At 47.1% G+C, this 26638-nt stretch overlaps 1 protein-coding gene across 1 annotated transcript; it reads right to left on the reverse strand.

The window, feature by feature from the left end:
• Positions 1 to 26638, reverse strand: GCA (grancalcin). The gene is made up of 8 exons (XM_066575932.1): positions 26480 to 26638; positions 14238 to 14375; positions 12095 to 12164; positions 8101 to 8144; positions 6682 to 6829; positions 3896 to 4009; positions 2029 to 2087; positions 1 to 239 (listed from the first exon to the last, which is right to left on the reverse strand). Exons 1-8 carry the CDS (start codon positions 26501 to 26503, stop codon positions 213 to 215), a joined length of 624 nt encoding a protein of 207 aa, XP_066432029.1. The 5' UTR covers positions 26504 to 26638; the 3' UTR covers positions 1 to 212.

Below are 26638 nucleotides of genomic sequence, written 5' to 3' on the forward strand. Positions count from 1 at the left end.
CAAGGTTGACATTACGTTTTATTACAGTGACCCCTGTATCCTAGTATACAAATACAAAATAAGTTAATGCATTAGGCTTCAGCACTTAAGTCATATAGAAGTAATTGGCTTGATTGGTAAAACAGAGCTACTAAATTATACAACAGATACACTTGCTTCCTTCCTAGTAGAATTCACATGTTGGGTTTTGTGTTGATGTTCTTCATGGAAATTCAGATGGCCATGGTGCACTGCAAAAACTGCCGGAGAGAGGAGGACAAACATCAAAGGTAACGAAGAACCGGAGGAAAAGTCAAGCAGCGCAGAAGTAACTGGTCCCTCGGACAGGAGGCTGGTAGAAGCGGATAATTAAAGGGCCTCCGTCATCATCTCTTGGCCTGTAGACTACGTTACGGGGCTCAAATTGTCAAAGGTGGGGGGATGGAGAGCTACTTTGTCTCCTTACTGGGTGCCCTGGTAACTTTTCATAAAGTTGTGTGCGTGCGCCGATTCCTCGGCTGGAACAAAGCATTTGGCGAGTATAAAAAGCAGCTCCCCAGACCCGTCCCCTCACCTTGGATCCTCATAATGTAGTTTAAGTCTCCACTAAACATATACACTGAGGTGTACATGTTAAGCGGATGGCATTCAGCGGCGTCTGCAACAAATGGGGTTCTACGTTTAATGTATACTTTTTGCTGGATACCGCTGCATGGAATAGAGCAGCCTACTGAACGATTCCATTCTGTTCCTAATGGTAAACGGACATACACCGACCAGACGGAGGCCAAAAGTACATTCGCTTGGTCTCCGGCAGCCTAAAATAACCCTATGGACATTTTTAGCTTGTACCTCCCGAATTTTCCCTGCGCGAGTGCCAAGCATACATGATAGTAGTGTTGGGAACCTAGTCTAGGCCTTCCACTCCTGGGACCAGTTTCTGTTTTTGACAAGCACAAATATTTTTAATTTTAGAATATGAGCGGGAATGTTATGCAATTTATATTATTTTTAATCAATTTTATATCGCACATTCGAACAACACTTTAGGGCAATTTTACACACAAACCCGAATATTTTGCAAGACGCTGCGGAATGTTCCGCTGTGCAAAAAGATCCACAAGTCTGACTTGCAGATCTTGGCACAGAAATGAAAATGGTTTAATTCTGCTGGCAACTTCACATCAAAATCTGCATTTACAAATGTGAATCTGACAGCGAAATATTGCGCAATGCACTGCGGAAGATTCTGGTGTGTGAAAGCTCGCTCACAGGCGGACGCCTTCAAGGACTTTTGCATAAAAGTGTAACAGCTGATCACACTGGCTTTATTTGGACATAGGGGTCGTCTTTCTAAGACAACACCCTTAAAGGGCCACTCTGGCGAAAACACATTTTTCCATCCCTGCGCCCGCACCTCATCGTCTGTCACACTTTGGAGATCTTCTGTGTGTTGCAGCCCCCTGTCTGATATTAAGTAGGGACCAGTTTCAAGGGGAGATGTTTTTATTTTCACATCTATCCCATGAAGCAGCAGCACCACATAAGCTGAGGCTGTACCATTTCTGCCTGCTGGGTGTACAGTTTAATCCTCATTAGCTCTTATATTCGCCTAAATAGGCTATAGACCATAGTATACAGTCAGGAGAATGAGCTGTGATTTCCTCCATTATGGCTGTACGATCATCAGTAGTAACTGACAGGAGTGCCTGTGTCCCCCTCTAGGCTGTTTGTGTGATGCTGTTACATGGAACCCACCGCATAGACTAGAAATTAAACACATAACCCCAAGTAGATGTGAGCTGGTGAGAACAGAGATCAAATGACCATCTGAAGAGGAAAAGGCAGAGAGTTTCCTATAGAAAGGAATAACTAACCAAGGTAACACTAGCCCACTTATATATAAACCGAGGGATAGCTACATAGTGAATGAAAAAAAAGATGATCATCAATAACTGGAGTGGCCCTTTAATAATTGGTTACCAATTTGTAACTATTTTAAATCAACTTGGACTAAAGATATCAAAGGTTTACAGTACAGATACTTACATCATCATACATGAAGTTCACTATTCCCTGCTGCATACTGTCTCTTCGCCGAAAGACATCTGTGTGGACAAGGATAAAAAAAACAGGTTCATTGTTAGTGAACTCAATTCTTCAAATTATAAATCTAAGAAAAATTACAGATACACCATTGTTTACAGAGAAGGTTGCCTGAGGTCCAGTCATTTGCCTAATCGTTGGGCTGTGTAAAGGGGCCAACAACCAGCTGACAAACAAGCCAACGGTCGTCCGGTCATCGGCTTGTTAATGAAAGCTGGTTGGCTGCATATCTTCCCATGTGAACAGCAGGAGGAGACTGAGAATTGTGTGTGATGATCGATCACATTCACGATTGTTCCCCCCTATACTGCAAATAATCTTCGAGTATTAAAAGAAATACTAAAGAAACGGAATAAGTGCTGACCGACATGTTCATTAGCACAGGCAGACCATCTGCCCATATAAAAGGGGGGAAAGAAACAAACAAAACAAATACACACTTGGGTTCCAAATTCTAAACATTTTCATGTTTCACATGTACTTATACCCAGATCCACTACAGTCAGGCAGTATAATCCTAGAATAGTAGAGTTGGAAGGGACCTCCAGGGTCATCGGGTGCAACCCCCTGCTCAGTGCAGGATTCACTAAATCATCCCACACAGATGTCTGTCCAGCCTTTGTTTGAACACTTCAATTGAAGGAGAACTCACCACCACCCGTGGCAACCTGTTCCACTCATTGATCACCCTCACTGTCTAATACCTAATCTGTGTCCCCTCCCTTTCACTAGCCATGGAACCCCATGGTATCAGCAATGACATCACAGGGATTTCTATCATCATTTACACCAGTCTGAAGTGTAAAAGCTACCTTTACATGAGATTACTGACAGGCGCTTGCCATCCCAGGGATTCTCTCTTCTGCACTTTCACACAGGAGTGATCGTCGGTCTGTGAATGGAGGTGGACTGGCCAGACTCTTCCAGCTACCCTCCTCCATTAACGGCAAACAGTCTGTTTTTAGATTAGCAAAAAAACAAGGGATTCCAACAAGTGAGTGATTTGTCAATCAGTAGCCCGTCTGTGGCCGGGGTCCAACCATCACCTAAACTTGCTGTTTCCAGCGATTGGGGTGACATTTGTCCCGTGTAAAGATACATTAAATCCTAGTAAACCAGATGGGCAGTAGGAGGTGTGTCTGTGTTTTGTGTATGGATACAGAGTCCAGTTTTCCATGTGATGACAGTCAGTGTATAGATGACTACTGGTGAGGATTAGGCAAGAGTCCTGTCACTCGAGTATGGATGGTGCTGAGATATCATGGGATTGATAGTATAGCACAGAAGGGACAGGATGACATTAACGATCGCATCTGATGAAACGAGGACAGGATGCTGGACTGCAGGTAAAAAAGTTCCAATGATAAACTGATCACTAGGTCTCCTGCTGCTGGGACTCACTCGGATTAGCCGTAATCTGCAGTAAGTATTAGTTTTCCCTACAGTGCCCCACAGGTGAAATTAGGTATTGCGCTGAGACCACCAATTTCAGTAGTCTTGTAATGTAGACTCTCACCAGAATGAAGGATACCCCTCTAAAATTTTGAAGTCCCTAAAAGGGAAAAATTACCAGTAGTAAATTATATTAAAGGGCTTGTACCACAATTGCAACTTTTTCCCTAACCATTCAGTCTCCCCCTCACAGCTGGAGAGGCAATAACCCCACAGTGAAGAAGTGGACAGGAAAATGGTCTGAAGATTGGGAACTCGGGACCCCCACCGATCAGCACTATGGGTATGGATAACCTGCAACTGTGGTACAACCCCTTTAATATTTTACAAGTGGTTTAATGAATGCATTAATCCTTACCTGTTAAAGCCCGGAGCTTGACACAGCATGCGACATAGTCGTCAAAGTATATCCGGCCGCTCTTACTGTAACGCTTCACTATAGCACTCAAGGTGGATGGGTTTAACCTGTACCCTAGAATAAAAGGGACAAAGATCTGTAAACCAAGGTCACTTTTTTAGATTTCATACTGAAGGAGTAGGTTCACACATACAGGCACCACAGAACACATACATAACTCTCGGGGTTGTCTTCACTAACAGCACCTGGCCATCATTCTGTGCAGAAAAGACCTGTGACCTTTCACACAGGATTTCATCTTTCTGTAACCTGCAGTGAAGTTCGCCGCTGCAGAAATCTGCACTAAAGTCTACGGTTTAGACTGGTGGATTTTAATGCGTCATTTTTTTGCAGTACGGCAAATTCCGCTGTGCCCTTTGGAACAAGTCTGTCCGGTGTGAAAGGTCCCTTTAGTTTATCTGTAGGAGACAGGGGCATTGTACGAGCCGGATACCAGAATATACCTCAACCAGAAGCATTGAGAAAGGACGGACGTTACCAGCCCAAAACCTGCAATGCACTCTGGGAAATACTTCAACACGCTTCCTCTTTAACCCTGTGTGGATCGTAGGGCAGCCTCAGTTTTTGAGTTGTAACTTCAAGTTCCAGCATAGAAGATATTAAAAGTGTTTTTCAGGACTACATGACTGATGATGTATCCCCCAGGATAGGTCACAAGACAATCGGCGGGGGTTGGATGGTCAGAACCAACCCCCGAGCCCCCGATCAGCTGACTGAAGCGACAGCACTCAGGTGAGCGCCACCATCTCTTCAGTCCATACATTGTATCATATGGCAGCACAGTCCCGTTCCCTTGTAACAGCTGAATGTGACATTACAGGCCTGGGCAGAGGCTGCCGTGCTCAACCAAATGTGATGGACCCCGACTTTTAAATATGGAGGACCTATCCCGAGGTTAAACCATTAATATTTTAGCCTCTGCAAACCCCTTTACATTTTTTCTTTTGTACACTAATAGCCCTTCTGGTCACTCAGACATGTTTCAATGCAGTTTACAACTGCTCTGAGGAAATGACACATGGGATTTCTGCTGTGCTATCATCAGTCAACTGCAATTCAAAAAAAAAAAAAAACTCCAGTGACTTTTTTGCCATCGGTCACGCAGTTGCGGTGCAGCTCTGTCACACCATATAGTACCTGTGCAACCACTCCTAAGAGGACTCCGCACAGGCTACAAGATCTGTACATTTCCATAAATAAGACTGACCAGAGGATTCTTATCTACTAGGGGTTGTCGGCCCTCTTTATCTTAAGGGATAGCCTATCCTCTAGATGGATCATCAGTAGTTGGACGGGTCCCGGGGGCAGTCTCTGGGGACCCCAGCTGATCGTCCAGCTCGTTGCAGATGTCATAAGCAGACAGAACTGGAAGTGCAGGTGTAGTCTTCACGGCTATTGAAATCAGTGGGAGAACAGCGCTGCTGCAGAGAAGCAGGAGGTACAGCAGGTCAGATGTCACATCCAGTCCTGACCAGGAGAGGAGCAGGAAGTGCCATTGATTTCAATAGCAGTGAAGGTGCAACCGCAGTTCCTCCGTCTGCTTAAGACAACATCCAGCCTTCTGAACTGAGGTCCTAAACGGCGGACCCCCTTGTCCAACTACTGAGGATCTAATCCAGAGGATAGGACAAAATTAAGAGGGGGGGGGGGGGGGGGGGGGGGAGACACAAAAACCCCTCAATACAATCAATAAAAGTCATAACTAAAAATACTGATATCAGGTTACTGTTTATTTTCATATTTGGCTTATAACAGGCATGACTGATGAGTAACCGGCCCAAACACAAGCTGTTTATAACGGTTGGTCTCCACACTGCAGACACTGGTTGTTGTGATGTCCTGATCAAAAAAGCATTGAAAGCCTACAAGCTGCTGTAAATAACAGTCTGTATTCTGACGACAACCCCCAAAAGCCCATATACACGTAACGACTATCGCTCAAAATTTGAGTGATAATAGTTCAGTGTAATGCAAGAGAAAAACAAGAAGAAAAAAAAAAAAGGAAGAAGAATTTAAAAAATGCTCACTATTCGTTCGTGGTTGTTTATAGCCGACTAAGTCAGCAAAAAAAAAACAAAAAAAAAAACTGTCGCTGGCTTCTCGTTCCGTGTAAACGCTCCCCCCTCAGCGCTTCACATAGAAGGTGAAGTGCTGAGCAAGAAGCTAGTAATGTCTTTCAGTCTACAAAAACTGCTGATGACTTTAGCGGTGAGGTCAGCGCTCATGCAGTTGTTTAAACAACTGTTGGCCCGAGAAAAAGGGCCAAAAGACTCTGCAGGTTGTAATCTGATAGACCTGGCTTGCAAAAAGTGGAGATTTTTCACAGTAACTTTATACAAAAAAGGAGTTGCTAATCTTTAAAAGGGATTACCCCAATACATTAACTTTTCTACTATTCACATGATATGGGATAGTTGTCCTGATTGGTGGAGTCATGAGAGTGGGGGTCCCGTGTCCCACAGTATAAATGAAATGGCAGTGGAGCATGCACCCACTGCTGGTCCATTCATCTCTATAGGACTGCCAGAGATTGCCAAGTACTGCACTGGTTCAGTCCCATTAAGATGAATGGAGGAAGAACAGCAGTGAATATACTCAGCTGCTGCTCCATTCACAGACGTGGGATCCCCATTTTCATGACTGTTAGAGTGTCCCAGCTGTTGGATCCCCATTTTCATGCACTTATATGTTAATGTCTTAGGGTTTCACATTAAACAGTCACTTACCCATAGACAGAATAGCCTGATTCATCTCATGAGGCTCCACAGTTCCACTTCTGTCACGATCAATTGCACAGAAGTTTTGTTTCCAGGCGCTCAATGCAGCCCAGAGCTCTTTAAATTCATTGAATCCCATTTTGCCAGTATAGTCCATCTGGTTTTGGTTTGTGAAGGAGTTGGTCAGACACTTAATCTTACAATATACTTTAAGGGCACAAAATAATTCACTAATAGGCCTGACTGCATACACCGCAAAGGCATTAGACACTCCTCCAGGTCTTCCGCTATTGTTTTAGTTTATTCCTGCTGCTAACTAAAGAAATGCAGATAATCGCTCCTTCAGGTCGTAGTCACACTGCAGCATTTATTGCGGATTTTTAGAATGGATTTAATAGGGATTTTCTGAAACATTTCTGCAGATCCCCACTCCCCCAGATTTGTTGCAATGTAATGTGTGTGGGTTCAATTATTTCAAGGCTACAGGTCCCAATAAGGAAAGTCCATGCGTAATGGAATCTGCAACAAATACATAACAATGCAAGTGAATGAGACTCAACAAGTCCCATTCACTCACAGCGGAAGGAACCTGCAGGAGAAACCACCAGAAATAAGATCAAAAGTTGATCAAAAGTCGTTTGGCGAAAAGTCAGTTGTTCATATGGGAATGAATTTGCATGGAGGTCCTCTATGAAGGATATCTCTGCAAACAACTAAAGAACAATCATCGCGCCATGTAAAAGCCAACGAATGACTGTTGTTCTGACCCTTAAACGACTTTTCAGTGCGAATAGCTGAAAGACAGTTGTTCTCTGTAAAGATACCTTTACAAGGGACGACTGGCACATAAGCAGCCAACACCAATTATAACTCAAAGCCTTCACACAGGAGCGATAGGAGAATGGAGACAAAGCGGCCATGGATCTCTTCCGGCCTCCATCCACTCAGATGAATGGCTGTCTGTCACACGGGACGATCAGCGCTTGTTTTTTTTAATTTAGTTGAGCTTAATACCAAGCTACACCGACAAGTGAGCAATTTCTCGCCCAGTGCCCCGTCAGTTGCCCAAATGTGCTGTTTCCAGTAAATAGTCTGACGACAATCGCCCCATGTAACGGTACCTTAACAATACACTGCGCTGCTACTACTAGAGTACTACTGTGAGGCCATGGCTGGAGCAGCTCTTCTCCCAGGCTTCCTGTGATACCAAGCTCTTGACTAAGCCATGTTCTAACCTTGTAGTATGCCTTTAATAGTTATAAGTGTGTTGCAGTGAGATTTATGGCCGTACACGGAGATTCCTTTCTCACAGCATCTGCCAATCCCAAGTCTCTAGACCTTCAATATGAACACTGCAGTGGATGAATGGTCAAGAACCTTCGTGTCACTTCTCATTTTATGTAACATTTTGCCTTTTCCAAAGGATACATCCAACATACCAATCATAACCCGACACGTCTCTAGGCTGAAGGCTAAAAGAAAGAAAATGTAAAAAAAGTTAAATATAAAACATTACAGTTAGTAGATTTACTTCAATAAACACACACACTCTAACCTATCCAACTGGTTTCCCATGATTTCAGAAACAATATTACATTTACAGATGTGACAATCGTTACATTTCACCTCTACTGTATTTTCAGCTGTTTCCTTGATTTTCAGGACACGAGGCTTTATTATTATTTACATTGGAGGGGATATTCATTTTCTATTAATATTTACCCCCAAAATTAATCCTCTAGTTCTGCCGTGTATAACATTACATACATGTACATTGCAGAATGGAGGATGTTGCAATAGTGGCAACCATAGAAACCCTATTGTAGGCATTTAACTTCCTTTTCTTAGGCCAGGCTCACACGGCTGTACGCAGAATCGGCGTGCGGAGGCCCGCAGCAGGGCCCAGCCGAGAGCCCGTCTGTGACCCTGCGATTGCATATCGGCTGCGGGTATATCTGCGACCACAGAAAACAATGAGCTTCATGTCAGATATCCGTGCCAAAATAGAACATGCTGTGTTCTATCGTCCGTGAGCGGATAATGCTATTGTGAATCGCTAATGTGAGTGGAATTGTGTAATCCAATGTATTTGATTGTGGGTTTCCCCAAGCAATTCCTATCTGGTCATGTAAAACAGGCCTTAGTTTTAGTCACAGCCTCATGGAATCATCCATGTATAGGAATAAATTTTGGTATGCAAGATTGGAGAGGTGTTTTTTTTTTTTACCCCATTTAGGAGGAAGGCAACATTTTTTGTACATTTTCCATCTTTCTTATATTTTAGTTTAATTTAAATTTTTTTCTTCTCTTTTTCATTATGGTGGAACAAGTTAGCAAGCAGCACATTACCTATGTGTTCCCCACTGTCCCCACATACAGATCTGTAGTCACAGATTCCTTCTGCATGCCTGCAAGCCCCGGTGTGCAGAAGGAATCTCTGGGGTATCATTGCTGACGTTACAGGGATTTCCTAGCAACCACTGGAATAAGGGAGCGGCACTTCCTCATTCAGGAGTTTAGGTCAGACTTATCCCACGCTGCAGGAACAACGCGATCGGTGCGTCCCTGCAGCACAAAAGCCATCATCAGCGGTCACAATAAGTAACAGTGAGAACAGGTCCCAATGTTATTGTGACAGCTGATCACTCCTGCGCTGCAAGGACCTGGCGATCGTAGTGTTCTTGCAGCATGGGATGAGTTAAACCACGTGTTCAACCCCCAGCCTGCATGCGACCCAGAATGGCTTTGAACGGAGTCCAAAAGGGAGGTCCTCACTGTTCCTATGGAGTATGGAGGTGAGGGCTAGAGATTGTGGTCTCATCTTTGCCAGCGAACACTGCGTGCTCCTCTCCTGGAAACTGACCCGGGGCCACGAACTGCATGGGAGCCTGGGTAGGTATCGGTGTCCAACCTCGCATGCAGGACTCCAGTCTGGAGACCATATGGCAAGGCGGCAGGACGTATTTGAAAGATCATGGGGATTTTTTTAGAGGACTGGGAAGGACAATGCTCAACAACATTAGTGTCTGTGTATTTAACGTGTGGCCAAAGACAACTCCTCTTCTTCCAATGTGGGCCAAAGACACCAAAAGGTTGGACATCCCTGGGTTCTGTTGGAGGAGCCCCAATCAGGTCTGACCAGAGGCGGTTAGTTACAGCCATAGCTGGAACTTGCATGAAGCCAGCTGTAGGTGTGTTTGGACGAAACGATTGTCGCTCAAAAATAGTTAAAATGAACAAAAAGAATTAGAATCAATCATTCCGTTTAAACACAAGTGGAATGATGAATGAGAAAGGTCCACTTCTCGTTAGTCATTCAGGTTCAGCCGACTGTCAATGAATCGGCCAGTCTAAGCAGGCTGCCCGAGTGCAAATGAGCCAAAGACTGTCACCGTCTCATTCGCTATGGCTGAGGACCGTAAATGTATAGCACTACAGCAAACTGTCACTGCTGGCTGCTGTATATTTACTTGAGACAGTCATTAAGGGGTTAATTGCTACATCTGTACATGGAGGTAATTGTACGTATTGTAAGTACACCCGCCGTACTCCTAAACCAGCGCACATTATTATCTCTGTCAACAATTTTAAAGGGAAAGTGTACAAAGACACAAAGTTCTCGATTTCAGAAGGTGGCGAGATCGGTAATGAATGCCTCTGACATGCAGATAACCCGAGACCCCAGTGCCTACTGCTTACTAGTGCTTTACAGACCTTCCTTAGACAGTCACCTCCACCCTGTTCAAGTGTTACATTAATCGCTAACCATGATGAGTGTCACTAGCGCCATCAGATGGGTGGATAGAGTACATAACATACAGATAAAAGCAACGGGGTGGACTTAACATGTAATTCTGGCAGCAAAGTGCCGCAATCTTGACGAAAGTGTCAAAATTGTAACCAAATATGTTGTGCATGCCACCTTTTCAAAGTGTGGGTGGCACCTCTTTGGGGGCATGTCCACGTGAAGATCACCACTTTTACTAGAACCAAAACCCTATTCCAGCTCCTAGTTGGCGCACAGAAGAGCTGCCACATGAAACAAGATGTATAATGATGCTTATTACATCATCGCTGACAGACGGGTGCAGGACTTAGACTGGGGTGTAAAACACTGACCTCCGTAAATCTGCCAGCCAACTACACAGGGGTCGGAAGCAGGCTGCATCCACTCCCAACCCTGGTGGATTGTGGCACTGACAGCAGACTCCCAATTAGCTGACCGGCCGGGGTCTTAAGCTGCAGACCCTAACCGCAGCCACCACTAGGGGGACAGATACTGTGCGCGCTCCATGGTGGTGGCTGCAGTCGCCAGGGTTAGATCCTTTTACTCTAAGCTTGTGTGAAGGGAAGCAGGAAGGGACTGAAGAGTTTTGATCCTGTAAAGATACATTATCAGGTTAAATTGGAATAGAATTTCAGATCCATTAAGAAATAAATGGTGCACTTTACAATAGAAGATTTATTCTCCATTTATAAAAACCGGAAGTGCTGCCTCGTGCGCTCGCCATACCGGAGTCTCGTAAGTTATAATAGTCTCAGGATGCAATATTTTTAGCATAAGTCTTTCCTGTAATTTGAAGCCAGATTCAGCGTACACTGTAATGTCACCGACAGTCCGGCAATATACTTTACTGGAAAATCCAGCCAATTGGCATGTCACTGGTGCATTACTGAGGTTCCTGCACTGACTGTCTAGTGGCGCCTCCTACAGTATCCAGTATGGTACTACACGTTCTGTACTGCCCTTTACCTGTACCAGGAGGAGTGGATTCTTTGGACCCAGCTGAGGGCGGCTCCATCTTATTTTTCTGATACACCGTACATTCTGTACAGGCCCTAAAAAGGTTCCTGTCTTCTACTTAGGAAGTGATTTACAGTTTCCCGCAGCCATTTCTAACCTTTTTATATGACTGGCTTCATCCGTATTAAGCCAGTTGTAGATGAGCACACGGTCACAAGTCCATAATACGGACGTGTTACAGACGACATTACACCAAATGTCATCAGTATTTTATTTCATCTATATTTGCCGCCATTGGTTTTATTTTCTACTGGGCAAATACCGATGCATTTTCGCCCAACAGAAAATAACGCCAATGAATGCAAATATAGAGGCAAAAATCAGATGAAAGTAACGCAACATGCTTTGTTTTTACAGCACAGCTGTGAAAAATATGGCCATGTGAACAGATATGTAGACATACATTAACAGTAAGATAAACTAAACATGGAGCTGATAGGACCGCCCGTTGGACTGTTCAGCTAACAACGTGTAGAATACTGAATCTTTCCCCATATAACTCTATAAACAATCTGCTCAGCTCCTCCTGCTCTACAACACGATGCCTGTGGCTTTGATACCATGGGTGAGCTGACATGACACATGTATAAACAGAGTACTGGGATAGAACGGACTTACGTGTATAGGTCCCGTGGATGCCAGCCTGTGTTAAACATCTCTGTAGTTCTTCAGCATCTATTTCCCCATCCTGCAGAACAGCAGTTATTTACTACACATACAGAAAGTACCAGCTAAATACTAGCTTATTAAATACATCTGATCATCTAAAGCGGAAGAATAAAGAGTTTCTTTTCAGACATTTCCAATCTGCATCCGTTGCAAGAAAAGCTGGTCAGAAACCAACTCTGATTCTAAAGGCCCCTTAAAGGGGTTGTCCCGCGGCAGCAAGTGGGTCTATACACTTCTGTATGGCCATATTAATGCACTTTGTAATATACATTGTGCATTAATTATGAGCCATACAGAAGTTATAAAAAGTTTTATACTTACCTGCTCCGTTGCTGGCGTCCTCGTCTCCATGGTGCCGACTAATTTTCGGCCTCTGATGGCCAAATTAGCCGCGCTTGCGCAGTCCGGGTCTTCTGCTTTCTTCTATGGAGCCTCTCGTGCAGGATGCCGGCTCCGTGTAGCTCCACCAATCAGGAGGCTGGAATCGGCAATGGACCGCACAGAAGAGCTGCGGTCCACGGAGGAAGAGGATCCCGGCGGCCATCTTCACCGGTAAGTATAGAAGTCACCGGAGCGTGGGGATTAAGGTAAGCGCTCCGGTAAGCTTTCTTTACGTCCCTGCATCGGTGTTGTCTCGCGCCGAACGGGGGGGGGGGTTTGAAAAAAAAAAACAAAAACCGTTTCGGCGCGGGACAACCCCTTTAACACGGCTAGATGCAGTGGACGGAGCATGCGATGAGCGGTGATCGCATATCGTTCACTTGGCAGGCATTTACACTGAAATCAGGTAGTTTTGATGGTTCGTTGGAACAGAACCGCCTCTCGTCAACCATCTACTCTGCTTTCTATTCAGCAAAGAGTTATGATGGCCATTTACACAGAAGCATTTGCAGCAGACAAACGATTTTTAGGTCTGCATGAAAGATCCAATGAGTGATAATCTAATGATTTCACCGCTGATCGTTTGGTTGCTGCACACATTTTCTAACAATTATCATGCAAACAATTTGATCTAACGATTTGCATAATAATTGTATCACGTAGAAGGGCCTTAAAGCTTTGCAGGAGTTACAGTGGCAGCCATGTTTGTTGTCTATTGGCTAAATTCTATAGGAAGTTGGGGCTATTTTTTTGTTCTGCCTAGTGCAGAGCCTAAAGAAGAGCGGTTCCTACCTTTAAAGCAACCCATCGGTCCCAGGGCAAAATGCTTTCCAAAGACAGGAGGGGAATGTTAGATTATTCGCCGTTGGCATTTGGACAGACGTTTTGTGGATCCTTAGGTTCTGGCCCCCGTTTTCAGTCACCTAAAGTGATCATGCTTCGCCATGTTTTGACTGCCTAATCCATTGGTAGTGCGTTAAGACTACGGGTGCACTATGCCTGTGCGGCTTGTGTCAGCGCTGGCGAGTCGGAGAGCAGCATGGAATGCCTCAGACTACCGATGCACAGTGAACATAAGGTAGTCATAAAATTGCGATGGCCATCTTGAAGGAGGTGTGAAAAACAAGATCTGTGCAACATTGGTGCAGAAGACCAGCAGCATGTAATATACCAAACACCAGAGGGTCGGTTTTTGCATCTGAGTCATGGTCCGCAGGCCTTGCAGCAGGCATCGGCTTGTCCTACAGATCTCATGTGTAATGCACTTACGGTAAGGTGCTTTGAGCAACACTACAATTTCCTCACATAGGAAATGCTGTAATAACGTTACACTGGTTATCAGTTAGCAGCACAGGAATTTCCATTGTAAAAGTTTAAAAAATAAATAAAACACACGACGACTCTGGATTCTTGTGAAAGGATATAATAGATAGAACCGGATCAGGTCGGCTTTAACAGGAACTAAAATACACTGCACCAAAGCTTCTACAATGGGAGTGCAGACAGGTTTAGGGAACCGGTCACGTAATACCGTAATTCCCCATTGTGAAGTTCCTAGCAGAACTGCTCTAAGTCTGGAGCAGGGGAGACAGAAAACTCCTGCAGCCTCCAACTGTGTAGAAAGCGTCAATTCTAGCCAGAAAAACAAACAAAACAGCATTTCCTAAGGGAGCTGTCAGTAGGACAGAGATAGGTTGTGCAGTCCACTTACCTGGCCAGCCACCGCTGTGAAGTATCCCCACATGGGGTCTCCTGCAGCATACTGGGGTTGTCCATAGAAGCCTCCATGTAGATTTGGTGCCATGCTCTGCCCCATCATGGGCATCTGTGGATTCATGTTTCCGTACGGCTGCAAAAGGGGGGAGAAAAGCAACAAAAAAAAAAAAAATTATTCCAATTGATTTTAACTTTTGTAACTGTATAAACAACAAACTAGCGACTCCCCAACTATTACCACCACTGGCACCCATCATGTAACAGCGCCCAGATACCGTTAGACGGAGGGGATATTTACAGGGGTGGTTTTATAGCAGGAGTTGTGTGTTGCCAGCATATTCCCTATCGAAACATTCAATCTTAATACGAGTGAACAATCAGGTGTACCGCGAGGAGTTTACAAGCACAACGTTCATCACTAAGGCCTCCTTCCCACGAGCGTGACGGGCTCCGCAGCGTAATATTCCGCTGTGAAGCCCGTCACGGCGCCCCCCAGAGCCCCTATACTTACCTGCGGGAGATAGCGTGAAATCGCTTCCCCGCCCACCACCGCCGCGTCACCGCTCGTCACCGCTCGTCACCGCCCACCGCTCTCGCGTCACCAGCCGTGTCACGTGACGCGGCCGGACCGCGTCATTTGGCGTCATATGACGCTCGGCGGTGGGCGGGAAAGCGTTTTTTCACGCTATCTCCCGCTGGTTACAGCGGGAGATAGCGTGAATGGACGGCTTCCATTGACTGCAATGGAAGCCGTCAGTGCGTACAGCCCGTCCTCACCCGCAGAAAATAGAGCATGCTGCGGGTGAGGACGGGAGAAATCGCGGTGCGTAATTCCGCGGTGGAATTACGCATCGTGAGCATGGAGCTATTAGGTTCAATAGAACCTAATAGCTGCGTGCAACGCAGCGGATTTTCGCCGCGAATTACGCGGCGGAAATCCGTTCGTGGGAAGGAGGCCTAAGACAGATATCGCGCTCGCCTGGGGAAATCTGGCCTCAATTAGACAAAAACGGACTGTTTCAACTGAAACAATCGGTCGCCGAGTGAACTATAACGACGAACGATTGTTTCAGCCGACTGATGGCAGCACGTCACTAACTGGAAATAAGACAGCTTGGACACCAGATGATTGGCGCTCACGAGGGCAGCGAGGCTCACAAGAACGTATTTGCATTGCATATTAAGTCAAGTCAGTGGCAGTACCTTGTCGTTCATCGTTCCACTCACACTTGTGTTTATTGCATATATTATGCATTACAAAAAAAAAAAAAAGCCGACAGAATGTTTTATTTTACCGTGCATTAGGCACGTAAAAACCCTATGCTCTATGGGTGCGTTCAAAACGATTACATTGCATATGTGCGGCGTCTTTTTCACGCAATTTGCTAGGAGATAGAAACCATGAAGCCGGTGCAGGACATTATAAAATACACTGTCCATGCACAGGCTTATGCAAGTAAAAACGTGGCACTACGTGGTTCCCTATGCCGGTAAAACACAGTGATGTTCACGCAGCGTATTACCGTACGGTCGCGGGAGCCCGAATTACACTATTCTGTGGCATCAGATATTTTGTATGGCATTTGGAAGGGCCGTTTCAGACAGTTACAGACTGGAGTTGGTGGAAAGGACACAAATGTTGATGTTTTTGTAACCTGAAACAAAAAGTTGATTGACTTGAGGAAGCAGCCCGGCGGGCGCTACAAGAGCGGCGCAGCCTGTGACTATATAGACGGCCGCAGGCGACATGGACTGTTATTTTTAGTATACAGATAAAGTTGTAGCTGCCGGAAGGGACGACGCATCCGTGATGCAAGGAAGGTCATATAAGGAGAACTCAAGTGTGACGACCAGAGTACAAGTGGGCAAGTCCTGCAATGTGTCACGCTGGAGGGACCACGCCTTGGAGGCAGTAACAAGAAAACACAAGCACCGCAGAACCAAATTAGGGCTCACCTGGTGTAGACGGCCGGGCCCGGGGGACTGCAGTCCATTATACCCAACAGGCAGCCAGAACCCAGGAGAGATCAGGGAGGTCCAAAACCCACAGAGCAAGTTCAGAATAAAAGAACAGATGTGTTTGTAAGAAGAATCCTGCGCTCACAAGAACGTGCAAACTGAACAGTACAACGGCGCTTACTGGAAGGGGGGCCAGACAAAATTATAAAAAGTCACCTGGAATTCTTAAAAAAATATGTTTAAAGGCCCATTTAGACAACGATTATCGCTCAAAATTTGTTCAAAAGCCGCCTTCTGAGCGATAATCATTGTGTCTAACTGCACTGCAATCTTGCAGTTTTCGTTAGGACCCTGTCCACGGCAGTGATTCCGCCGGTGGTAAACCGCCGGCGAGTCCCGCCGGCTGAAGCTTTCCATAGCATTGCTATGGAAAGCGCCGGCCCGTGTCCATGAGCGGAGAATCATTGCGATTCGCCGCTCGCGGCGGGCAATTCGCAGCGTGCTGCGAATCGCCCCGATTCTCCGCGGTCAGCCTATCTCTTAGATTAGGCTGACCAGCGGAGATTAGTCTGCGGCTCCTGCTCCCGAGCGGCGGCTCCCACGGCAGAGCTCCGCCGTGGGATACCGCAACACCCGTGGACAGGGGGCCTTAAGCAGTCGCTGATCTTTCAGCATGCTTAAAGATCAGCCATCAGCTATCAGGAATTCACATTGGGATACAGCTGATACTATTGTTTCAGCTGTATCCCGCTCCCTGAAGAAATGCAGGGTGTGAAGAACACAGCGCTCAGAGCGGGGAACAGATGGATGCAGAAGGCAAGTGGCCCCGCTTGTCTTCTGCATCCCCTGCTCGGAGCGCAGGGTGATCACTCACCGTTTGAGCGATCACCTTGCACTGTAAATGGACACAACAATTATCGCTCAAAAGACATTGTTATGTCTAAATGGGCCTTAACATAAAAACTATTTCTACAAGAAACCTAATTTTCTGATGACACATTCCCTTTAAAGAAGGGCCTGAATGAAGGTCAAAAGGTAGCACTTATCTACTATTAAAGAATAAAACTTTGGAGAACTTTTTCATCTACATATGCTGCCACAAGTCTTGATTTAAAGGGAACCTGTCAGCAGGAACAGCTGTCCAACCTGCAGGCATCATGTAATAGAGCGGGAGGAGCCGAGCAGATGGATGAATAGCTATATGGGGAAAGATTCAGTGTAACTTCTATTATATTCATTTATATCTCTGCACATTCGAACAGTCCAATGGGTGGCGCTATCAGTGACTGACAGCTGTGAATGACTGTACATACAGAAGCTGTCAGTCACTGATAGCTCCGCCCATTGGACTGTTCAGCTCAGAATGTGAGGAGATATAAATGAATATAATACGACGTCTACTGAATCTTTCCCCATAAAACTATGTATCAGTCTTCTCCGCTCCCCTGACTCTGTAGCTTCATGTCTGCAGGTAGGACAGCGTGTTCCAGCTGACATGTTCCCTTGAAGGCCAGTGCTCACCTATTTGTGTTGCGATGGGTCACAATTCGAGATGAGCGAACGTACTCGGCCACGCCCCTTTTCGCCCGAGTACCGCGATTTTCGAGTACTTCCGTACTCGGGCGAAAAGATTCAGGGGGTGCCGTGGGTTGCAGCGGGGAGTGGGAGGGAGAGAGGGCTCCCCCCTGTTCCCCGCTGCTACCCCCCGCGCTGCCACGCCTCCCCCCCCCCCCCCCCCGAATCTTTTCACCAGAGTACTGAAGTACTCTAAAATAGCGGTGCTCGATCGAGTAATTACTCGAAACGAGTAGGTTCGCTCATCTCTAGTCACAATCACTGAATGAGCAAAGATAGTTCAGCTGGGCGATTCGTCAAATTAATTTGATTTGCCACTTTAATGCCACACAATTCAAAGTTCCATCTGAATCGCAAAATAGTCATTAGCCCCGGGGCCAATATCAGGCCGGGAACGGGGGATGTAGGATACACAGCCTGCGATGGGGGCCGGCTGAGTAGGGGCAGCCTTTAACGTGTCTAGAATGGAGCGGCTGGTGGTCAATCTACCTGGAGCGCCTCCATCAGAGTCCGTTCAGTAGTGAAATGTCTAAAGTGTATTGGTGGAAGGGAGGACCTGCCAGAGCAACTCCAGTGACCTGTCAGCAGAATGTAACGTACTGACGCAAGCCAAGAACAATGAAGTCAGTGTGTTGATAAAACTGTACCTTATTATTCAGTTTAAAATATTCCTGTGCGGCATGTAAATGAGGTAGAGCGGACTAGTAGACATGCCGGACCCCCCTGCTAGCAGCCTGTCCGGCTCCAAAGTCCTCTCTTTTCACCCCCTCTGACATGGATGGCACATTAGGCATTATCCATGTAGCAATGCCAAGTTTGCCGCGCCTGCCCTGCCTCTCCTTTATTTCAATGGGGCAGGCAGAGAGCCGTGCACAGCGCTCGTCTATTTCCATCTGTCCCACTGAAATGAATGGAGTGGAAGCGCCAAATTAATTTCAGTGGGACTAACGAGAATAGGCTATCTGCACCATTCAAACCCACACTGATCAACTATCGACCTATGCCTAAGGCAGGTCCGGTATAGTAAAGTCCCAGACACCCCCTTTAAAAGAGTAGCTGCACTTTCAGCTAACTTTTGACATGTCATAGACACATGTCAAGAGTATTGATCAGCAGAAGGGGGGGTCCTGCTGACGAGACCCCCGCTGATCACTTACCCAAGCACTGTGCCCCCTCAGCGGTCTTCACTGCTTTTCAGCATCTGCTTTCTATACACCTCTATGCGGGCAGTCCTCAGCCACCAGAGGCAGCACAGCTGTTGGGTTATGGCTGCAGCCCCATCATTCTGGTGAGCAGGGGAGGTCTCAGGACCCCCACTGATCAATACTTCTGACATCTCCATGTCATGTCAAAAAAGTTGGCTGAAAGTAAAGCTTAAGCATTGCCGACATGTTTTGTGGCCGCTTCATCTCCTTCCCCATTAAAGACTTTCTTGAACTCACGCTGGTAGCGCTCGCCTCCGGGTATTTCTGCAAAGAGGCCCCGCTGGTTGTATCCAGGCGTATAATGCGGTACTTCCTGGGTGACCGTCACACGTGGACATAAAGTCCAAAAAGTCCTTTTGTGAATAGGAACATTGTAACCTTTACTTTATAAAGGGAACCATTAAACAGGAAGATCTGGACATCAGACTGCTACAAATGGTTACAATTAGCACAAAGCACCGACCCTCCTCCGCTATACAGGCTCCTTAAGATGCCAAGATGACAACTTTTTATGCCGCTGAAAAATAGTGTGTGACCTTTGTGGGGGGCATAAGATTCAGCGGGTGCACGGCGGTAGAAGTCACATGGCGCAAGGAAGGCAAGACCAGCGGGCACCAGCAGAACGGGAATATATCTTTTGCATTGGTAATGCAAGCTGAGCTGGTTTGTGAAAAACACTCCCCAGGTGACCCCATAACTACGGACACACTTGTAGAGCAAACTTTTTTTTCCCCCCAACTTAAAAGGCGCTACATTTTGCCTGACCGTTTGTCTTCTGCAGCTTCTACAGATCGCTGTATATAGAAACTGCAGTCTACGTCTCAGTAGGAGATCCGTCAGGGAGGCTGGACGTTTAATCGCTTGTCAGTCTTCCTAATTAAAAACGATCGCCAGTCAAAAAAATACATGGATCTAAGTGGGGAAAGAAAAAGCTTGCATCCATACCCAGTGCATGCAGGAATACCTGCGCTACGGCCAGTAGGCAACCGGGGATGGAATAACAGCTATTGTCACCGACTGCATGTAGGGAGATATGGGTGGGGGAGAGGTGGCGGAGCCGCTGCCAAACATTTCTGGTAGCAACTCATCTCCAGGAGGATGGCAGGATCGAGCACGGTCAAATCTTACTTAAAGGGATTGTCCAGGTTCAGAAAAACATTGCACCCCGCCCCCTCCCCTCCGCCCCCATGACCACCTATCCATGGCATGGTAGTTCTTTTTCATGCGTTCACACATCCCATAGCGCGATGCAAAGCCAATCAGATATGGATTACAGCATTAGACTTTTATGCAAAAAGAAAAAAAAAATAAATAAATCTTACAGTTGCCTACGTTCACACGGCAGAATACCTGCAGATCTTCCACAATGAAAATAAAACGTGCAGCAAAATGTACGCCATCCGGTGCAGAACAGGACTTGGATCTGCAGCAGATTTCACCCCTTAAATTGGAGTCTGCATCAAAATCTACATCAAGTCGTGCGGATTTTGAAGCAAACGTTTCTGCTGTGGAAAACCTGCCCCGTGTGAACGCACCCCGAATACATTCTTAGCGGATCCCATCCGTTCCAACCCAGACTGCCCAATAAGCTGTACTGACTAAGGATACGACACGCTAGACTTCAGCCCATCTGGTTGCCCACGGATCAGTGTAGACATGAATCACTTCCAGCCAACGCGATCCCCCCAGCAGCTCTGCAGCCTCCCAGCGGGCTTTACATACAGTCCGAGTCTCCCAGGTACCAGCTGCAGATGGTCTCCGGCGATGCCAGGGCACAAGTTCCCCTCCGAGAAGTCCCGCTCAGGTCTCACGTAGGAAGGCTGTCAGCTACACAGTGTCAGACAGATGACTGGAAGCCTCGGCGGCAGGACGTCGTCTGCACGGTGATAGCGATGGGTGGATGTCCGGAGCGGCTCTTACAACCAGATGAGACGGACTGTAGCATCTACTACAATTCCATCTACTCTGTGAATTAGTGAAGCCCCGGAGGAATCCACCGGCTCCTAAAGCCTCACTAATGTCTCTTGCCAAAGTCATCACTGCAATTAGCGCTTTTGCATAAACCACAAAACTTGTTTACACAAATCCAAGTGTGTGGCGTCTACCGGAAACTGCAAACACCCGGGGATATTAAAGCGGCCGCCGGCTTTATCCATCGCAGGTCCCATTCACATTAGTGTGTAGGCCGGGGAAGCTCCCAAACACATTAAAGAGGTCCCATATACCGCATACTGGTAGGGGACCCTATAGGGGATGATGTCCGTGTGTTGCAACCATTTAACATACACGGGCTACAAAACACATGGATGTGCAGCCCAGGGTTCCCAATGGGGTCTTTGACATGAGATGTTTTGCAGCCTGAAAGAACCCATTGGAAACCACATGTATGCGTAGCTCACGTTTAGTAACCCGTGTGAAAGAGGCCTTAGCCAGATGCCATTACAGCCTGCAGGCGACGGATGTCTAAGGCTGGGTTCCCATTGACTTTCAGCATGGAAATTCCACCTGCAATTTTAATCCCAGGATAAAGCAGCAAAGGGGACGAGAATCGCAAAAATCTCGCCCACACACTACGGAGAAGCCGTTGCGACCAAGCCGCGCTGAAACTGACATGCCGCGTGGAAATCAAAGCAGCGGCATGTCAATTTTCTCGCCGTCTCTGCTGCGGTCATCTCTCCTCTATGGGGAGAAATAGTCACAGCAGACTACAGGCAGCAAAGCTGCTTCAAAAACCCGCGCTGAGTTCGGTGCAAGTTTTAATGCTGCAATTCTGCCGCGGAAATCTTGCGGGATTCCCGTGTGGTCCCGCCGCTGTCATTGCATGAGATTTACGCCCAGTGGGAACCCAACCTAACAATAGCAGCAGTCACCCACAGGCTATAATGATATGGGTGGCGCACGCCGCTGTAATCCATACATCAAGCTCTTTCCCCAAAGTATGCATCCTTACGATTGCCAAGCAAAGGAGCTGGTAATGCCATCACCGGCTGGTTTGCGCTGGTGGGAATTGGGAACTTGTCGTTCCGTGGATCACATTCCTTTATGGAACACAATGAGAAGCCAACAACGCGGCTGAAAATAAACAACGACCAGAAGTGCGCCATTCTCAGTCATTGGCTCACGTTTAATCTGAACGATTATCGTTCCGTCTGAAAACAACTTCAGGATACAGTCACATGGGTGATCGCAATATTAGGCATAGAAATCGCATGTGTTACCTCTATCACTTCGCTGAAGCTTTAGTGTTCGTTTCCCGTGCGTCAGAGGATCGGCAAGAATTTCCCGTTGATTTCAATTTCTTTGACTGTCCCATTGAAAACAATAGGCTATGCGTCCCGGGCATCTCTAGCAACCGGAGATTTTTTTTTGTCCCACAATGTCGCATACTACAACACATCGCTAATGTGAAGGAACCCATAGCAAAGCATGGGCTTCACATACATGCGAATTGTAGCATCGCAAGGAAGACAGCGCGATGTTGTCGCCCGTGTGAAACCGGCCTAGAACTACATTATGGGGCTCAAACGTGATGACAGGTTCCCTTTAGGGTACCTACAGAGAAGAGGCCACCCATGAAAGCATCGGGTCATGACAATAAATCAATAAAAAAGGAAACATATTTGCAGTCCGCTGGCTTGCTGGAGAGCAGATTACTCCACCCAACGGCTGAGTCATTCCATCCATAGCTCACACTTTCCCGGACCACCCAGAAAGTCATCGCCAGCGCTGGAAATCCCCAGAGGGATCACATGTAGTGGTGACCATCCTGAGAATCCTGCGAAGGCGAGAGTAAAGCCAGCAAGAACCTCACATAGTATGCAAGGCCGAAAAGAGACCCACGTCCATCCAGTTCAGCCTATTACCCCCCAACGTTGATCCAGAGGAAGGCAAATAAACCCAATGAGGTAGAAGCCAATTATCTCTATTTAAGGGAAAAAAAATCCTTCCTGACTCGAATCTAGCCGCAACGATCGTTTGCTCAAGCGAACAAGTTGGTGACGCCATCGCCATCGTTTGTGCTTCCTGTTTAGACATCGTTGGGAACTTCTCATTTATTTCTCTATATTCAGTGTTTTAAAGGAACCTCGAGAGGCCAACGAAACGGAATGACAAACAAGAAGCGCACGCTCCTCGGCCGGTTATCGGCTCGCATCTGAGCTGAACGATCAATTTTTTTTTGGAATAATAAATCGGTCTAACCGCATTTCAAGAAGCGAAGCAAAAATAAGTCATGGTGGAAGGCTGAGGTAACAAGACGGGGTAATACCCCCATTACTACTCTCACCTGCAGGCATGGTGTATTAGGACTGGACACAGCATCCGTGGTGATATCACCTGGTGACCCACGCATCCGAACGGGAATTCACACTATAATCAATATGGCGGACATTCTGTAAACGCACGGATTTTTGGTCCAAGTTATAGAGCGGGGGGGGGGGGGGGGGGGGGGTATAGTGTGTCATGTCCATTCCGCTTCAGGTTTTCCCGCACATGGATTAGCTCCAATGAACAAGGCAGATCAACAAATCCACTGCCACAGGATTCCATTGATATTGATTTTTAGGATGCGGATTATATGTCATGTGACCATAGCCTTACGCTGCGTACAGACCGAACGATAACCGGTCGAACACAAGAATGTGATCGATAATCGTTCCGTCTAAATACGAGGCAATGAATGAACGATGCAGGAGACTCGTTGGCTTCATGTTAGCCGTTCAGTTACAGCGCCGGCTCGTTCACTTGCTGTTCCGTTTACATGCCTCTCGTTCAGTGCTTCACATAGGGGCGTCATGCAAACGAGAATGGGGCGATTCCCGTTAAACGTGTACAAATTGTTTCTACGTGAACTGAAAATCCACGGCACAAACATAAAAAAAGAGTAACATGTCAATGAACAATATGTAATCCTCTCTCCAAGTGAGCACATCGCTGCCTAACGCCGGCCTCTCCTCCGCTCGCTGATGCCCCCTTTGCCCTGACGTCAGTGGCACGCAAGCCTCAAAGTAAGATTTCCTGCAAATGCAATAACACTTCCTTTTTGTATACGGTCACGTCTGCCTTGTGTGCATTACGGCGTTTAGTGGTACAACAACAGCAGGAGAACCAGCTACCAGACGACCGTTACAGGGAATCTGAGTAAAATCATTTTTACTAAGTGGGCGAGTACTGCCTCTAGCTTGGATACAAGATGTGATACAGGCGGGCATGGAGGCTCTAGTACCCTGTTGTACTGCCTCTAGCTTGGATACAAGATGTGATACAGGTGGGCATGGAGGCTCTAGTACCCTGTTGTACCACCTCTAGCTTGGATACAAGATGTGATACAGGTGGGCATGGAGGCTCTAGTACCCTGTTGTACCACCTCTAGCTTGGATATAAGATGTGATACAGGTGGGCATGGAGGCTCTAGTACCCTGTTGTACCGCCTCTAGCTTGGATACAAGATGCGATACAGGAGGGCATGGAGGCTCTAGTACCCTGTTGTACCGCCTCTAGCTTGGATACAAGATGTGATACAGGTGGGCATGGAGGCTCTAGTACCCTGTTGTACCACCTCTACCTTGGATATAAGATGTGATACAGGTGGGCATGGAGGCTCTAGTACCCTGTTGTACCACCTCTAGCTTGGATATAAGATGTGATACAGGTGGGCATGGAGGCTCTAGTACCCTGTTGTACCGCCTCTAGCTTGGATACAAGATGCGATACAGGAGGGCATGGAGGCTCTAGTACCCTGTTGTACCGCCTCTAGCTTGGATACAAGATGTGATATGGGCAGGCATGGGGGGCTCTAGTACCCTGTTGTACCGCCTATAGCTTGAATACAAGATGAGATACAAGCGGGCACGGAGGCAGGATCTCATACGGCGGGCATAGAGGCTCTAGTACCCTGTTGTACCACCTCCAGCTTGGATGCAAGATGTAATACAACTGGGCATGGAGGCAATAGTGCCCTATTGTATCGCCTCTAGCTTGAATACAAGATGTAACACGGGCAGGAATGGAGGTTCTAGTCCCCTGTTGTACAGCCTCTACCTTGGCACAGGTGTGCATGGAGGCTCTAGTACCCTGTTGTACCACTTCTAGCTTAGATACTAGAGGTGATACGGACGGGCATGGAGGCTCTAGTACCCTGTTGTACCGCCTCTAGTTTGGATACAAGATGTGATACAGATGGGCATGGAGGCTCTAGTACCCTGTTGTACCACCTCTAGCTTGGATAAAAGATGTGACACAGGCAGATATGGAGGCTCTGGTACCCTGTTGTACCGCCTCTAGCTTGGATACAAGATGTGATACAGGCGGTCATGGAGGCTCTAGTACCCTGTTGTACCGCCTCTAGCTTGGATACAAGATGTGATACAGGCGGGGCATAGAGGCTCTAGTACCTTGTTGGGCCGCCTCTAGCTTGGATACAAGATGTAATACGGGCGGGCATGAAGGCTCTAGTACCCTGTTGTACCGGCTCTAGCTTGGATACAAGATGTAATACGGGCGGGCATGAAGGCTCTAGTACCCTGTTGTACCGCCTCTAGGTTGGATACAAGATGTGATACGGGCGGGCATGGAGGCTCTAGTACCGTGTTGTACTGCCTCTAGCTTGGATACAAGATGTGATACAGGCAGGCATGGAGGCTCTAGTACCCTGTTGTACCGCCTCTAGGTTGGATACAAGATGTGATACGGGGGGCATGGAGGCTCTAGTATCCTGTTGTTCTGCCTCTAGCTTGGATACAAGATGTGATACAGGCGGGGCATAGAGGCTCTAGTACCTTGTTGGGCCACCTCTAGCTTGGATACAAGATGTGATATAGGTGGGCATGGAGGCTCTAGTACCCTGTTGTACTGCCTCTAGCTTGGCTATAAGATGTAATACAGGTGGGCATGGAGGCTCTAGTACCTTGTTGGGCCGCCTCTAGCTTGGATACAAGATGTGATATAGGTGGGCATGGAGGCTCTAGTACCCTGTTGTACTGCCTCTAGCTTGGCTATAAGATGTAATACAGGTGGGCATGGAGGCTCTAGTACCTTGTTGGGCCGCCTCTAGCTTGGATACATGATGGGATACTTATTTATAGGCCGGGCTGGAAGCACTTTTAGGCCCTCAGGCTCATCTAATCACACCATAGAGCTGCCTGAGAGGTCTCTGCATGCCGAGTTTTGCAGTAGCACCACAAGTCCCAGCAGGCCTGGTGGCTCCTGACGCGCTGGGAGTTGCAGTCCCTCCGTGAAGTGACAACACAGACAACTTCTGCCGCTCAGGCGGCCATTTCTGGGAACTCTCCCCTCTCTGCCATATGTTGTCCTGTTCTGGGGGCACCGTGTATATAGGGGTACTATTATACAGGGGGAGTAGATATACGCCGCACTCCGGCCACTAGGGGGCGCCTCCGGGTACACACGAACCTGCTGTACTCCCGCCCGGGAACACGACGAACCATGTGGGCACCTCACCCTCCCCCACGCCACACAACCCCCGCCCAGAGTCACTCACTCCTCCGTAGCCGGGGTACGCCATCCTCAGGACTCTCCGCTGTCCGTTACGTTCAGCCGCACTTACTACGTGTTATCGCCTATCTGGGAAGTGCAAGGAATGTACCACAGCAGCCTTCTGTCAGAGCTCGTCTCTGATTGGTTAACATCCTCCCCCGGG

Source organism: Eleutherodactylus coqui, chromosome 8, assembly GCF_035609145.1.
Source record: "Eleutherodactylus coqui strain aEleCoq1 chromosome 8, aEleCoq1.hap1, whole genome shotgun sequence".
Taxonomy (NCBI): domain Eukaryota; kingdom Metazoa; phylum Chordata; class Amphibia; order Anura; family Eleutherodactylidae; genus Eleutherodactylus; species Eleutherodactylus coqui.